This window comes from Capsicum annuum, chromosome 8 (assembly GCF_002878395.1).
Source record: "Capsicum annuum cultivar UCD-10X-F1 chromosome 8, UCD10Xv1.1, whole genome shotgun sequence".
Taxonomy (NCBI): Eukaryota; Viridiplantae; Streptophyta; class Magnoliopsida; order Solanales; family Solanaceae; genus Capsicum; species Capsicum annuum.
Window position 1 is genome coordinate 894,502 of NC_061118.1, and position 16,011 is coordinate 910,512.

Genomic DNA, 16,011 nt, shown 5'->3' on the forward strand with positions numbered 1-16,011 from the left:
CATAAATCGTATTACTTACCTCAGAAATAAAAACATTATTTTCAATACACTCTAAACTAAGTAAAAAGAAGTTTCAAAACAATGTATAACAAACAAGTGTAACGTTTGTACAAAAATGACAAAATCGTCTAATTTTAAATAATCAAAAATTACACGTGCAAGGCACGTGAGATTACACTAGTAACTCAAAATATACATAAACGTTATTGCTACACCAGAAATAAACACATTATTTTCGCTACACTCTAAACTTCAAAAATAAAAGTATAACATAAAAATATACACATAAATCGTATTACTTACCTCAGAAATAAAAATATTATTTTCGATACACTCTAAACTAAGTAAAAAAAAGTTTCAAAACAATGTATAGCAAACAAGTGTAACGTTTGTACAAAAATGACAAAATCGTCTAATTTTAAATAATCAAAGATTACACGTGCAAGGCACGTGCAGGACACGTGCGATTACACTAGTAACTCAAAATATACATAAACGTTATTGCTACACCAGAAATAAACACATTATTTTCGATACACTCTAAACTTTAAAAAAATATATAAAAAAAGCGAAATATACATAAACCTTATTACTTACATATCAAACGTAAAAAATATTATTTTCGATACACTCTAAACTACAAAAAAAAAAAAAAAAAAAAAGTTTCAAAAATTATATATACTACTCCTACTTAACAAACAAGTGTAATAAATGTACAAAAATGACAAAATTGATAGTAAGAAGAAGTAAAAAGAGGCAAACAAACGTAACTACTTAAAGCCTCACTTCACTTCACTTTCACTCTATATAAACAGTATCACTTCACCCCCATTTGTATACATGATATACACTCATTGTATACAACAATTCTAGATCCACCATTAACGATTCTTGTGAAAAGCTTGAAAACCCACCTCAATTATGGATGGCTCAATGCCACCACCACCACCGCCGCCGACGCCGACGCCGTCGACGGCGGTTCCGGCACAGGCAATGGGAGTGGAAATGGCAGTGGAAATGGTTGGTTTATCAGCTGAAGAAGAAGAAGCTGTTGTTAAGGGGAAGACGGATTGTGTGTATTTTCTTGCTTCTCCATTTACATGCAAAAAGGTACAATCTTTGTATGTTTATTGAATTCTTGAATTTTATTTGTGTATTAAGAATTTGAATTTTATGTTTTTTCTTGATTTTTTTTCTTGATTTGGTCTTTGTTGCAAGTGATAAAATTGTGTATCTTTGTATCTTTCTGTCTGTTCTAGCTTCGGTGGATAGAGTTATTTGATATATGTTAATATTTGTTGCTGGTGGAAGGTGGCACGGGAGTTGCACGTACCTCGTGGATTTTGTTGAGGTGTGCCAAAGCTGGCCCAGACATCACGTTTATCCAAAAAAAAAAAAAAAAAATTTGGTTCATTTCAAGATTTTTTTTGTGTCTTTATGTTTTTCTTGAATTTTTTGTTGATTTGATGTGTGTTGCAAGTGATAAAGATTGTGTTTTTTCAGTGGATGGGATTATCTAATATATGTCGATATTTCTTGCTGGTGGAAGGTGACAGGTATCTCGTGTATTTTGTTGAGGTGTGCCAAAGCTGGCCAAGACATTACGGTTATCAAAAAAAAAAACACTTTTTGGTTTATTTCAAGATTTTTTGTGACTTTATGTTTTTTTTGAATTTTTTGTTGATTTGATGTGTGTTGCAAGTGATAAAGATTGTGTTTTTTTAGTGGACAGAGTTACCTGGTATATGTTGGTGGTGGTGGGAGGTGGTAGGTATCCTGTGGGTTTATTTGAGGTTTGTGAACGCCGGCTTGGACACCACGGTTATCAAGAATTTTTTTTTGTTAATTTCAAGATGTTTTTTTTGTGTGTGGGGTATATGTAAAACCTTTTGTTTTGGTAGCTGTGGTTTTTCTTTTTATCAGTTGGAATGAGGGATTATGTCATGATTTTTTTTTAAAAATTGTTTTGTGTTGCAAGAAAGTGGAGACCAAGAAAGAGGTGGAGAAGAAAGTGGAGACCAAGAAAGAGGCGCATGCTAAGTTGGTGGAAAGTAAGGACGAAGAAGAGAAGCGGGTAAACAGGAAAGAGTACAAGCTAGCGAGGAAGGAGGCGAAGTCAGCGGTTACGGCAGCTAAGACGGCCGCTTTTGAGAGCTTGTATGCAGGGTTACAGGGGAAAGGAGGGGAGAAAAAGTTGTTTAGACTCGCTAAGGCTAGGGAGAGGAAGGGTCGTGACCTCGATCAGGTGAGGTGCATTAAGGGGGAGGACGGCAGAGTGTTGGTGGAGGACAGCCACATAAAGAAGAGATGGCAGTCGTACTTTCATAGGCTCTTGAATGACGAGGGGGACAGAGCTATTGTGTTAGGGGAACTGGAGCACTCAGAGGAGTGTCGGGATTTTAGCTATTGTAGACGTTTTAAGGTAGAAGAGGTTAGACAGGCAGTCCGCAGGATGCGCAGGGGTAGGGCGACGGGGCCGGATGAGATACCGGTGGAGTTTTGGAAGTTCGTTGGAGAGGCTGGTGTAAGGTGGTTGACTGGATTGTTTAATGAAATTTTCAGGACGGCAAAGATGCCCGAGGCGTGGAGGTGGAGTACCATGATCCCTCTCTATAAGAATAAGGGGGACATTTAGAGTTGTAATAACTATAGGGGGATTAAGTTATTGAGTCACTCTATGAAGATCTGGGAGAGAGTGGTCGAGGTGAGGCTGAGACGGATAGTGTCTATCTCGGAAAACCAGTTCGGATTTATGCCCGGCCGCTCGACGACGGAGGCAATCCACCTGGTACGGAGGTTGGTGGAGCAGTATAGGGAAAGGAAGAAGGATCTGCACATGGTGTTTATCGATCTGGAAAAGGCTTACGACAAAGTCCCCAGGGAGGTGCTTTGGAGATGCTTGGAGGTGAGGGGAGTACCGCAGGCATATATCAGAGTAATTAAGGATATGTATGAGGGAGCGAAAACCCAGGTGAGGACGGCGGGAGGAGACTCAGAGCATTTCACTGTCCTGACAGGATTGCATCAGGGATCTACTCTTAGTCCCTTTTTGTTTGCGTTAGTAATGGATGTGTTGACGCGGCGTATTCAAGGGGAGGTGCCGTGGTGTATGCTCTTTGCAGACGATGTAGTTCTGATAGATGAGACTCGAGGGGGTGTAAATGACAAATTAGAGATGTGGAGGCAAACTCTTGAGTCGAAAGGGTTCAGGGTGAGCAGAAGCAAGACAGAGTATGTGGAATGTAAGTTTAAGGACGTGAGGCGGGAGAACGAGGTAGTAGTGAAGCTGGAAGCACAGGAGGTATGTAAGAGGGATAAGTTCAAGTATCTCGGGTCCGTGATCCAGAGTAATGGTGAGATTGACGAGGATGTCTCGCACCGTATTGGGGCGGGATGGATGAAGTGGAAACTCGCGTCGGGGGTGCTGTGTGATAAGAAGGTGCCGCCCAAGCTTAAAGGCAAATTCTATAGGGTGGTAGTCCGTCCGGCCTTGCTGTATGGAGCGGAGTGTTGGCCAGTTAAGAACTCACACATCCAAAAAATGAAGGTGGCAGAAATGCGGATGTTGCGCTGGATGAGTGGACTGACTCGAGGGGATAGAGTTCGGAATGAGACTATCCGGGAGAAGGTTGGTGTGACTTCAGTGGAGTGTAAGATGCGGGAAGCACGATTGAGATGGTTCGGACACGTGAAGAGGAGGGGCATGGATGCCCCGGTCCATAGGTGTGAGAGGCTAGCGTTGGATGGTTTTAGGCGGGGTAGGGGTAGGCCGAAGAAGTACTGGGGTGAGGTGATTAGGCGGGACATGGAACAGTTACAGCTTACCGAGGACATGACCCTAGATAGGAAGGTCTGGAAGACGCGAATTACGGCAGAAGAGTAGGGCCAGATTGGGTCGCTAGTGTAGGGAATTACTCGGTGGGGTTTTTTTTTTATTTTTATTCCCGTTATGATTCCGTATTCAGTGTCCCATGCTTATTACGAATCTGTGTGCTTTCCTCTGCTTTCCGCTGTTTTATATTTCTTATGGGTGCCGTATTTATGTTATGTCATCTGCTTCTGTGCTTTACTATGTGTTTGTGTGATATCTTGTGTCTTGAGCTGGGGGTCTTTCGGAAACAGCCTTTCTACTTCATCAGAGGTAGAGGTATGGACTGCGTACATCTTACCCCCCCCAGACCCCACTAAGTGGGAATACACTGGGTTTGTTGTTGTTGTTTTGTGTTGCAAGAGATAAAGATTTTGTTTTGTTAATTTCAATCTTTTTTGTGGTGTATGTAAACCCTTTGTTTTGGCAGCTGTGGTTTCTCTTTTGGAAGTTGGAATGAAGTACTGTTTCATGATTTAAAGCTTAAAAGATTCTTGCTTCTCAGATAGATAATCTTGTTTTTTTGAAGTGAATTAGTGAATTTGATGTAGTAACGCGTGAGAGTCGATTGAACACAGCCTCTCTATCTCTACGCGGTAGGGGTAAGGTCTGTGTGCGTACACTGGGTTTGTTGTTGAATTTGATGTAGCAACTTCCGAGGGTCTATCGAAAAAGCCTCTCTCTATCTCTACGAGATAGGGGTAAGGTCTGTGTGCGTACACTGGATTTGTTGTTGAATTTGATGTAGCAACTTCCGAGGGTCTATTGAAAAAGCCTCTCTATCTTTACGAGGTAGGGGTAAGGTCTGTGTGTGTACATTGGGTTTGTTGTTGAATTTGATGTAGCAACTCCGGAGGGTCTATCGAAAAAGCCTCTCTATCTCTACGAGGTAGGGGTAAGGTTTGTGTGCATACATTGGAGTTGTTGTTGTTGTTGTTGAATCTGATTAAGCAAACTCCTGAGAGTCTATCGAGAACAACCTTTTTGTCTCGACGAGTTAGGGGTAAGGTCTGTGTATACTCAACCCTCCCAGTCCCCACATGTGGGATTACATGGACTTTGGTGTTGTTGAATTTGATGTAGCAACTTCTTTTTTGAGAAAAAGTCTTCAAGAATATACATATACGTCTTCCAGTAAGAACTGTCTGAAGCTTGTCCATAGTTTTCAGACATCATTTGTTACTGGCTTAGCGTTCATTTTATATTTCTGCTTTGAGTGTGTTCTTGGCGATCGGCAAACCATTTATTACATGGGATGACAGACCTTCTGCTAGAATGTTTAGGTTTTCGCTAAAGTATTATGAGCTTGATTGTTTCTTTTTAATACGAAGTAGTTTTGTTTTTGTCGTTTATGATGGTTTTGTTTCACTAGATTTAGTCAATCTTGGAGCAAATTTAATTTGGTAACTTTGATTCCGACAGAAAGTGCATTGGTTTATGCCCTTCGATCATGTATAATGCTATACGGGCAATCACATTTGTCTGGCTTACAGATCATAAAACCATTTATTACATGGCATGATTGACCTTCTGCCGGAACATTTAGGTTTCTTCTAGGAATTATGAGCTTGATTGTTTCTTTTAATGCGATTTTGTTTTGTTTCTGTCGCTTTGATGATAGTTTTATCGAACTGGATTTAGTCTATCTTGGAGCAATCTTAAAAGTGGTGTCTTTGATTCCGACAAAAAGTGCATTAATGCTTTACGGATCACAGGCAATCACATTTGTCTTTATAGTCTTTGTTGGTATGTTGGTTTTGCATTTGAATCTATCAGCTATGTGTATGCGTAATCCCTCTTATCATGTTAGACAAAGTTAATCGACGCAACACGTGGAATTGTTTCTCATTTATTTCTCTTGTCGTAGCTGTTTAAGAAATCCTCTTGTGTACAAATGCCTTTTATCATCTTTCTTTATTACAGGATCTACATTCCTTAGTGTGTGAATACATATATGGTGGACTTCTCCACACTATATAATGTTCTACGGGGTCGTAGGTTACGAGGATTTGGAAAATAATCTCGCTAATAAATTCGCGATTATTTAATCCCACGCTTGGTTGGATTTTTGTTTCCAATATGAGCAATACCTATTTTATACCGGATTTAACATGGATTCTGATACCGGGATAAGCAAACCCTGGATAAAACACCTAAACGACCAAATTGATCTAGATGACTTCTATTGATGCTTCAATTTTTTGGTTAACAGGGAAGCGAGTGTGAGTACCGTCATAGTGACATGGCTCGGCTGAATCCAAGGGATTGCCGGTACTGGTTGAACGGAAACTGCTTAAACCCTACGTGTGCATACCGGCACCCTGTAAGTTATTTCTTTCTCAAACTGCTCTAGATTCTTATCATCTTCGTGATATAAATATGCAAAGATCCTTGTCGTCATGTACTTGTAAAGTTTCTACGTTTACTAGCAGATGTATTTAGTCATTTAATTGACTATTATTCTTTTCCCTGCAGCCTCTTGATGGATTGTCGGAAGCTCGAGTTCCAACTGCTATGGGATATTCTATAGCTCCGATGATGCCTGTTGCACCTATGCTACAGGTTCCGTATGTTTTGAGTAAACAAAGCGTGCCCTGTAAATTCTTCCAGCAAGGAATTTGTCGAAACGGTGATTACTGCGCGTTCATGCATGCACCGAGCTTTTTTCCTAACAAACCTGCACAACCTCCGGTGTCTACTGCATCTAGTGATACTTCGACTGTTAAAAAGGTATTTGGTGGGGTTGAAAAGTCTATGGAAGTCAAGGAGCTTTCGGATATAAATGCTCCGACGCCTGTTGAACTGCCTAAACCTACGAGGAAACTGGAAATTCATCTGAATAAGAAAGTTAATACCTTTGATGAGAAGGTACTACCACCAAATTCTGTCGTAAACAGACAGCATTCCGAGTACAAGCCAACAAGTATTCCTCCAACCAGTGGCAATCCTTTCCGTGTCCCCAACAGAATGCAGCGGCCCATTGGGATTGACGATCACCGTAGCATGCAATACAAGGGTGATGGAATTTCAAGGGAGCCTTCTCCTGGTTTTGATGTTCTTGTGGACGATGAGCTCAAAGGTTCAGATTATTATCATGATGAAGATCTTTATGGCGGAACAAGGGAGAATGTCAGGAGAAATGAATGTGAAAAGGGCGATTCTGGTGATTATGATTCAGTGGAAGATATTGAGCGCGATATGTACCGTGATGTGCGTGGATATGACAGGATTCAGAATCGCCGTGCTTTGGAGCAGCTTATAGCTTCTTCTGAGATAAAACCAGGAGGATCAGCTCATCTTGAAAGGAGACGCTATGGTAGAGTAGATAGCCCTGAACGTGTTCAAAGGTCAGATGTGAGACATAGGTTATCGAGGCATAGGAGAGATAATGATTTGAAATCTGTCATTGATCATGATTTTTCAAGGGAAAAGCATTTTGAAGATCGAACCGAAAAGAGCTCTAGGAGGGATGTGCACTACTTACCTTCACATGACAATTCTCTTAGTGGTCGCTTTCGAGGAAGAATAAAGCTTCCTGTTAGGTCATCTTCTCTAGCTGATCGGGGTGAGTTATGGTTGGATAGGGAAATGGATAAGGGGAGAGACCGCGGCAGGTTGACTTCAGAAAGATTACGGTTGGATAGGGAAATGGATAGGGGGAGAGACCGTGGCAGGTTGATTTCAGAAAGACCACAGCTGTACTCTTACCAAGGAAGGCCTCGAGACGGAATAAAAGGAAGATTGCAAGAGGATCTCAATAATGATAGCAGAAACAACAGATTTCCTCGTCGAAGAAGAGATGAAATAAATGATAATAAATCTGAATTCCTACGTCCAAAGAGTCTCGCAGAAGTCAAAGGTAGGAGAACTGCCAAGAGCAATGAGCAACAACCCCTGCGAAAGCGGAAGTTCCAAAAGCTTGATAGCACGGAGGATCTGTCATTTGAAGGACCAATGCCGTTAAAAGAGATTCTGAAGAGGAAAAGAGGTGGTGGAGGTGGCATGCCATCCGGTGGGAGTGAACACGATCAACGTGAGAGAAAGGAAAGGACTTCCATGACTGCAGGGAACGTGAATTTTCCTTCCGCTTTCACCAAGAACGTGTCTGACCTTCCTATTCAAAACCTGGAAAATGAACTTCAAGCTGATGAAGAAAAGATGGTCGTGGAAGGAGCAGGCGGTCTTGGCGATGAGCCGGTTGAAGGTGAAGACTACATCTTCGACGAAGGTGATCCTGATGACGAATTCTCGGATGAGGATGACGACGAGTTTGCAAGGAAGCTGGGCGTTGTTCCTCGTAAATGACGGGGACATCGTCGCTCTAAGCTGCATTTGTTTTCTATACATTAATGAACTCTTCTTAGGTCTAATGAGCAGGTTTAAGTAGGGAAACAGGTTCTTTTTCTTGCCCTTTGTTGTAGTAGAAACTTTTTTTTTTCTCATGTAGTTAAACTATGTGATTGGTGGGGGTTAGGTCTACCCATAAGGGTTATGACTGTTTGTAACTTTTTAGTTTGGTAGGGGCTAGGTCTGCCCAAAAGGGCATGACTGTGTATGTAACTTTTTAGGGTGTTTAAGAGAAAGAGCCTTCATAGTTGCTGCTCAGTATGTTTTGTTATGCTTTTACTTAGCTTACATTTTTTGGACTGCTTTAGACTGTCGCCGAGGATCTATCGGAAACAGCCTGTCAACCTTTGATGGATGACTTGTCACAAGTCCTAATGACTTTGGGACAAATTGTTCACAAGTCTTGACAGACCGTTAGTACTTTTGATGGATGGACGGAGACTTGCCTTGCCACAAGTCGTAACAACGCCACAAGTCGTAACAACTTTGGGACTAATTGCTCACAAGTCTTGACAGACCGTTGGTACTTCTGATGGATGGATAGAGACTTGCCTTGCCATGCCACAAGTCCTAACGACTTTGGGTCTAATTGTTCACAAGTCTTGACGGACCGTTAGAACTTGTGATGGATGGACGGAGACTTGCCTTGCCAGAAGTCCTAACGACTTTGGGACTAAGTGCTCATAGGTCTTGACGGACCGTTAGAACTTGTGATGGATGGATGGAGACTGGCGCCTTGCCAGAAGTGCTAATGACTTTGGGACCAAGTGTTCATAGGTCTTGACGGACCGTTAGAATTGGTGATGAATGGAGACTGGCCTTGCCACAAGTCCTAATGACTTTGGGACTAAGTGTTCATAGGTCTTGACGGACCGTTAGAATTTGTGATGGATGGATGGAGATTGGCCTTGCCACAAGTCCTAACGACCTTGGGTCTAATTGCTCACAAGTCTTGACGGACCGTTAGACTTCTGATGGATGGACGGAGACTTGCCTTGCCACAAGTCCTATTGACTTTTGGACTAATCGTTCACAAGTCTTGACCGACCGTTAGTACTTCTGATGGATGGAATGGAGACTTGCCTTGCCACGAGTCCTAACGACTTTGGGTCTAATTGTTCAAAAGTCTTGATGGACTGTTAGAACTTCTGATGGATGGACAAAGACTTGCCTAGCCACAAATCGTAACGACTTTGGGTCTAATTGTTCACAGTCTTGACTGACCGTTAGACTTCTGATAGATGGACGGAGACTTGTCTCGCCACAAGTCCCAACGACTTTGGGACTAAGTGTTCACAAGTCTTGACAGATCGTTAGAACTGATGATGGATGGATGGAGAGTTGTCTTGCCACAAGTCCTAACGACTTTGGGACTAATTGTGATGGACCGTTAGACTTCTGATGGATGGACGGAGACTTGCCTTGCCACTAGTCCTAACGACTTTGGGACTAATTGTTCACAAGTCTTGACGGACAGTCGGAATTTCTGACCTATTTTTTTTTAGGGTATAACCAATTTAAAAAATCCAAATTTCAACAAATATAAAAACGACAATAAAGCCGGTATAATCCCCATAAATAGGGTTTGGAGAGGGTAAAGCGTAGAGAAGTTGTTTCCGCTAGGCCGTCGCCTCAAAAGAGAAGTCAACGAAGCAGGGTATCTAGAAAATATTATATCGAAATAGCAAAATACAAAGCAAACGAAGCGATAAATAATACTACACATTACAAAATAAGAGACTATGTGAGTACTAAATGTAAAATAAGCTTTGGTAGAATGCCTGAACTTCAACTTCCATTGATCAACAATTACATGTTAAGTGGCCAAAACAGTTGAGTTTGTACAAGAGCTTCAAGCATACATAATGCCAGATTCCAACTTCACAGTACTAGCTAGTCGAAATGCATAAATATACAGCGCATTTATAGCGATTCGTAGCTCTTCAGAAGCACCAACGGCAGCAGGAGAATGAGCTTGGTAAATGGCCAGTTTTGCGAATGTATTCTGCTTGCTTCTCTATTTTTACAGCATGTTTGTTTCTCCTGGCTTCTGCTGCTGCCAGTTTCTCTTCGGCTTTGTGTCTCACCGCAGCTAGCTTGTTCATTAGCTTGTCTTGTGCGAGCGCCTTCATCTTTTCTACCTCCACCTGAAAGCTAAGAATATTTAGTTCACGAAAAGTTCAGATCATGTTGATCAACGAGTTTTAGTGAAATGTTGTTGCTTCTTGTTCATGCAGATTCAAGTTCAGTTACATTGTATGCAGCCGAATACGTAACAGACCAGAGACAACAAATATGAATATGAGGTACATATCGTGAACCTCAATTACAATTTTATCCATGGCGAAGGGAGAATGTGAAGAGCAGTTTTAGTTTTATCGGTTCTCTATAAATTTGCACTAAATCACAAAACAAATAAAAACATGTAACATCGACAGAGAAAACCTGTAAGTCATCTGTTTCTGGTGCAGAAAGTGAATTTTGTATTGTGTAGGTGACTGAACTAGAAGCATGATGCTTGATCGCGCAAAAGATAATTACCTCATTTTTCTTCATCTCAGCTTCTGTCTTTGCTTGTTGATGATTTTCCCATGCTTGTATCTTGATTTCTTCTCGTTTAAACCTGGAGAAAGATAACTAACAAGTCATACGCTATATAGCAAATTGAAAGAAGCAATTTAATAGAAAACCGACATAAGCTAACATTGGCAATCAGCATTTATCAACTAATAGTAGTAGGTTAGTCGAGTGTTCTCGTACTTCTAGCAGTATGACTTTGGTATAGCGTAGTTTTTTCCTCTTTTCTTCGTTTCTTTTCTCTTTCCAATGTGTATCAATATTTGTTGCTACATTTGTTTTGTGCATCGTTATTTAGTTGTCTCTTTTTCTCTCCTACTTCTCCGCTTTTTTTGGCTGAGGGTCTATCGGAGACAGCCTCTCTTCCTGCAAAGGTACATCCTACCCTCCGCAGACCCCACTTGAGGGATTACACTCGGTATGATTTTTTTTATAACAGCATAGCTGTCATTAATGAGGCTCCAAGGAGGTCCCGCGAATAACCTAGCTTGACTTATAACTATATTCTAAACTACGACCAAAAGGCTCGTGAACTAAAATAAGATTTCTAATATCCCGGAAATACCTGGCCAAGTATTTCGCTTTCTCTGCATCCTCCCAAGAAGCCGCACGTGCCTCGGTGAGAGTTGTATTTGGTTGGTCTTGCTTATCAGTTTTCAGCAGGCTCAATGCATTTCTATCCTCACCATCTTTGCTAGCCCAGGCGGCTATATTCATCTTACCAAGTTTAGTTCCAAGTGCCATGATTTCTCTACGAGTTTTCATCTGTAATTCCTGGTCAGACAACTCATTTATACGAGCATCCAAATTATCATTTGAAGGACGAAAAGGAGAGGAAGCTGGTGCAGCTCCTGGAGTTGATGGCCGAGAAGAAGTTGGGCTGCGAGTTGGTGTTGTTGCTCTCACGGGTGTCCCTGTCCTCGAAGGCTCCTGGCTTGCAATTGGAGTCATTTCTGTGCCCATATCTCTCATCGAGACTGACCTAGCAGTCGATGGTGGGGGAATAACAGTTGCACTATGTATCGAAACAGATGAATCATGACGACTCAAATTTACTGCAAAAATATACAACCGTTTATCATCTTGCATCCAAAAGTTCATCATATTTCAACGATTTACTGTGGACGACCATGACTCAAGTAAGACGCAAATGCACCATAAAGCTTAAGTTCCATGCTTATAGTAATTATTCATATCTCTCTACCAATATATCTATCTATTACAGTTGGTATATAGAATATTGTTCATCAAAATTAGTCTTACTTGCTGATTGTCCGATGGAATTTTCAATCATGAGCACTGGCTTCGCATATGATTCAGCAATTGGGTGCGGCTCAGCCTCCCAACTCACAAACTTCTGAACTCCGCTGTCCTTCGGTTGGCCTGAGTCTATCTGTTTTGTGTCGACAGGATCCTCATAAGGAACCAATTTTTGATCAGGAACCTCAACTACAACTTTTGTAGATTGTTGTCGATAGCCATATCCAGAATGACTAGTCTTACGAGATCCAACAACTTGACTGCTCTGTCCAGTCCTCGGTCTGTTAGATGTCGGGCTTGCTATCCATTTTTGCGCATCATCCCATTTGGAACGGGCAGGTTTCGAGAAATGACCTAGGGGCACTCTCTGTGCAGCCCGCTCGGCCTTTTGAAATTCAAATAGCGGAGATATAGCACTAACATTAACATCGATTCCACTATTACAGTCCAAAATACTGTCATCTTGAGACCTAATTCTTGTACCGACCAAAGAATGATCTTTGATTCTCATGTCGTTATTCATCTCCAAGGACATTGACGAATCAACTGCTAAGGAAGTCGAACTCTCAGGAACAACAGTTACAACATTTACATCTTTGCAATTCTCCAAATTACAACCTGTTAAACAAAAAACAAGTACTTCAATTCAAACTAACGAAGTGCGTAAACAAGCCAATAGCAGATCATGCCTATCTTCTTCTTTTTAGAACTTCAGCGAAGCAGACCATGCCTATCTTTACAACATTTTACGCCTTTCAAGTTAGAAATTAGACAACAACAGAACTGAAAGAAGTTGATATTCAAGAAAATACAGATCAGTCTACTTTAAAATCGTACGCAATAAAGCAATAAATAAGGACACCCTCCAAGTACAAATATCATTGTTTCAGACTTCGTCTTACTTTCCTTTTTAGTCCATTTCAGAAAGAATGCCTCTGTCCTTTTTTGACAACTCATTAATTTCCACTTTCCACAGTACACATTTAAGACCGCAAGATTAAATGATATTTTGGTACATTCTACATATCTTTAGTGACCTATGTTGCTCAGACTCTTCAAAATGTCATCGCGGGGGTGTGTCGGATCCTTCAAAGTAGTGCATTTTTGAAGGATCCAACACTGGTGCAACAACATTTTTGGAGAGTCCAAGCAACTTAGGTTTTAGACTAAACTTTAGTCTAAAACCACAAGATTCAAAAGTTCTATTTTTTTTCTAACTTTCTTTAACTCCGTGTCAAGTCAAAACCAGACATACAAATTGAAACAAAGAGACTGTACAAAACGTCAATGCATTACTATACCGGAGTCATGAATCTCAGGCAAATGAGATCTCAACGACAACGTAGCAGATTCAAGATCTTGATCTTCTACTACATCATCCTTTCCTTCTTGTTTTCTCTTCTTTTCTGCTCCGAGTAGCATAGACCTCAGCTTCCTAGGAGACAGCTACAACAAAACAAACAGAACGTTTCTTTTTCAAACAAAAGGAGAATATTGCAAGAAGTAGAAAAACAAACAAACAAACAAAACCAACAACATCTAAAGTAGGAAAAGCCCAAATGTAATGAAAATGAAATATCAATACATTGGGGAAAGAGAAAGTGAAAAAAATTGCTTTCAACTCAGATCAAAAGTGAGAAAAAAAGCAACTTTTTTCTTTACTGAAAATTGGTTATGTAAGAGAAAAGAAACAAAAATATAATGAACTAAGTAGTACACTAACTCACAATCCAGATCACGAAAGGGTTGCTTGGATAGTAAACACCCTTCACCGCTAATCCCAAGGTTGCAAGGTTCAGTCTTTTGTACTCTACCCTTACTCTATTGTCACTGATTCAGCTAGATTAACAAGCTGACAACGTCAAAAATTACCTAGATCCTAAAGGGGTTGCTCGGATAGTAAACACCCTCCACCTCCAATATTGAGGCTGTGGGATCGAGTCACCAAAAACCAAAAAGGGTGGGAACTAAAAATGAATAACTCAGATCACAAAGGGTTGCTCGGACAGTAAACAACCTCCACCTCCAATACTGAGTTTGTGGATTCGAGTCACCAAGAACCAAAAAGGGTGGGAGCTAAAAAAACATAAAACCTCGGATCAAAAAAGGTTGCTCGCATGCTAAACACCCTCCACCTCCAACCAAGATTGTAGGTTCGAGTCACCAAGGAAATCACAAAAGTGAGTAAAAAAGCAAACTTTTACTCCATTGTTCAAGATTCAAGCTCACAATGTCAATTTTCCCTTGAAAAACTAAAACCCCACATTGAAGAAAGTAAAAAGGAAACAAAATTGCTTACAACCCAAACCACAAAGTGAGTAAAAATGCAAGAAAATTAACAACTAAGCAGTAGTACATAGCGCATCAATGTTTGTACTTTTACTCCATTGTTCAAGATTCAACCTCAAAATGTCAATTTTCCCTTGAAAACAAAAACCCCACAATGAAGAAAGTAAAAAAGAAAACAAAATTGCTTACAGCCCAAACCACAAAGTGAGCAAAAAAGCAAGAAAATTTAACAACTAAGCAGTAGTACAAAATGCATCAATGTTTGTACTTTTACTCCATTGTTCAAGATTCAACCTCAAAATGTCAATTTTCCCTTGAAAACAAAAACCCCACATTGAAGAAAGTGAAAAGGAAACAAAATTGCTTGCAATCCAAACCACAAAGTGAGTAAACAAGCAAGAAAACTAACAACTAATCAGTAGTACATAATGCATCAATGCTTGTACTTTTACTCCATTTTCACTATTCTCCAAGATTCTAAGCACATAATTTCAAGATTCCAATCACCAAGCATATAAAGAAACATATTAAACAACTAAGTAGTATTGCATAATACATCAAGATTTGTACTTTTACTACATTAATGACAGATTTTTCAAGATTAACAAAGCTAACAATGTCAATTTTTTACCTGTAAATTTCTCTTGTCAATTCTTTCATACTCCATTTTTACCTTGCTCCTTCTTGTGACATTGAAAAAAAGAGTGAAAATTATAGTAGTATAATGAGAATGAGAGTGTAATGGGTGTGGGGGTGGGGGTGGGGGTGGGGAGTGGGGGTGGGGTGGGTGAATCTTGTCAATATCAAAATGGACAAAAATAAGACTGATATAAGTTGTCCCTACACTTTTCTGTTCCTTTTGACTGAAAAATTATTGTTATCCCATTAAAGAAACTTTCAAAGATTCTATTACTAAGTTCTAAGCGTAAAGATCTGGTGTACTAAAGTTATTGCTATACATGATATTTGGGAAAGAGTCTCATCGGGTGTATTATATGCAGTCTTATCTTGTATTTCTGCTAGAGGCTTTTTCCGAGGCTTAATCTGTGACCTCCTGCTCGTATACCAGCAATTTTATCGGTTATTCAAGGCTCCCTTCACTCCAAGGAAGGCTCCCCTTCTGCTAAGTTTTAAGTATTTGGATACACATCTTTTTATCTTGTATTATTATTGTTATTGAACGGACAAAAATAAGCAATACCACAAACTGTTAGAGGTGTGATCCGAATTTTGTTAGTCCAGCTTTGAAAGTTTTGTGGTGCGACCCATATTTAAGTGCAATTAGTGAGTCGGTTTTGGATTATTCAGAAATTATGTCATTCTCCACATTGTACTCTTCTCCTTCTTTCATGGTGAAATTCCTTTGCCTCTGTTCGTGGTTTTTCCCACAAGGGTTTTCACGTAAATCTGTGTGTTGTTTTTGTCTTTTTCTTTTACTTGTGATTTGCTTTTCTATCTGAACCATAACACAAACAAAAGAAAAACGAGAAGAACACATTGATTTTACATGAAAATCATTGCTGGAAAAAACCACGAGCAGAGGAGGAGGAAATTTACTATAATGGAAAGGAATACAAAAAAGAGACAAAAGCCTCAATGACCCACTGAATCGCACTTATATAATACGCGCATATAAATAAATTGTAAGCCCAAAAACATACAGATCCATA

General features: G+C 40.2%; 2 protein-coding genes across 3 annotated transcripts; one reads left to right on the forward strand and one right to left on the reverse strand.

Moving 5' to 3' along the window:
• Positions 1–724: 724 nt before the first annotated feature.
• Positions 725–8,370, forward strand: LOC107838746 (zinc finger CCCH domain-containing protein 17). Its single transcript, XM_016681931.2, has 3 exons — positions 725–1,110; positions 6,081–6,191; positions 6,344–8,370. The coding sequence occupies exons 1-3, from the start codon at positions 922–924 to the stop codon at positions 8,171–8,173; spliced, it is 2,130 nt and encodes a 709-aa protein (XP_016537417.2). The 5' UTR covers positions 725–921; the 3' UTR covers positions 8,174–8,370.
• Positions 8,371–9,983: 1,613 nt separating this feature from the next.
• Positions 9,984–15,196, reverse strand: LOC107838748. 2 transcript variants are annotated; one of them, XM_016681932.2, is made up of 6 exons: positions 14,973–15,196; positions 13,354–13,498; positions 12,056–12,670; positions 11,358–11,847; positions 10,757–10,838; positions 9,984–10,362 (listed from the first exon to the last, which is right to left on the reverse strand). In XM_016681932.2, the coding sequence occupies exons 1-6, from the start codon at positions 15,006–15,008 to the stop codon at positions 10,159–10,161; spliced, it is 1,572 nt and encodes a 523-aa protein (XP_016537418.2). In that variant the 5' UTR covers positions 15,009–15,196; the 3' UTR covers positions 9,984–10,158. The 2 variants fall into 2 exon arrangements, with proteins under 2 accessions (XP_016537418.2, XP_047250222.1); XM_047394266.1 differs by having other exon boundaries at positions 9,984–10,369; positions 14,973–15,106.
• Positions 15,197–16,011: the final 815 nt, after the last annotated feature.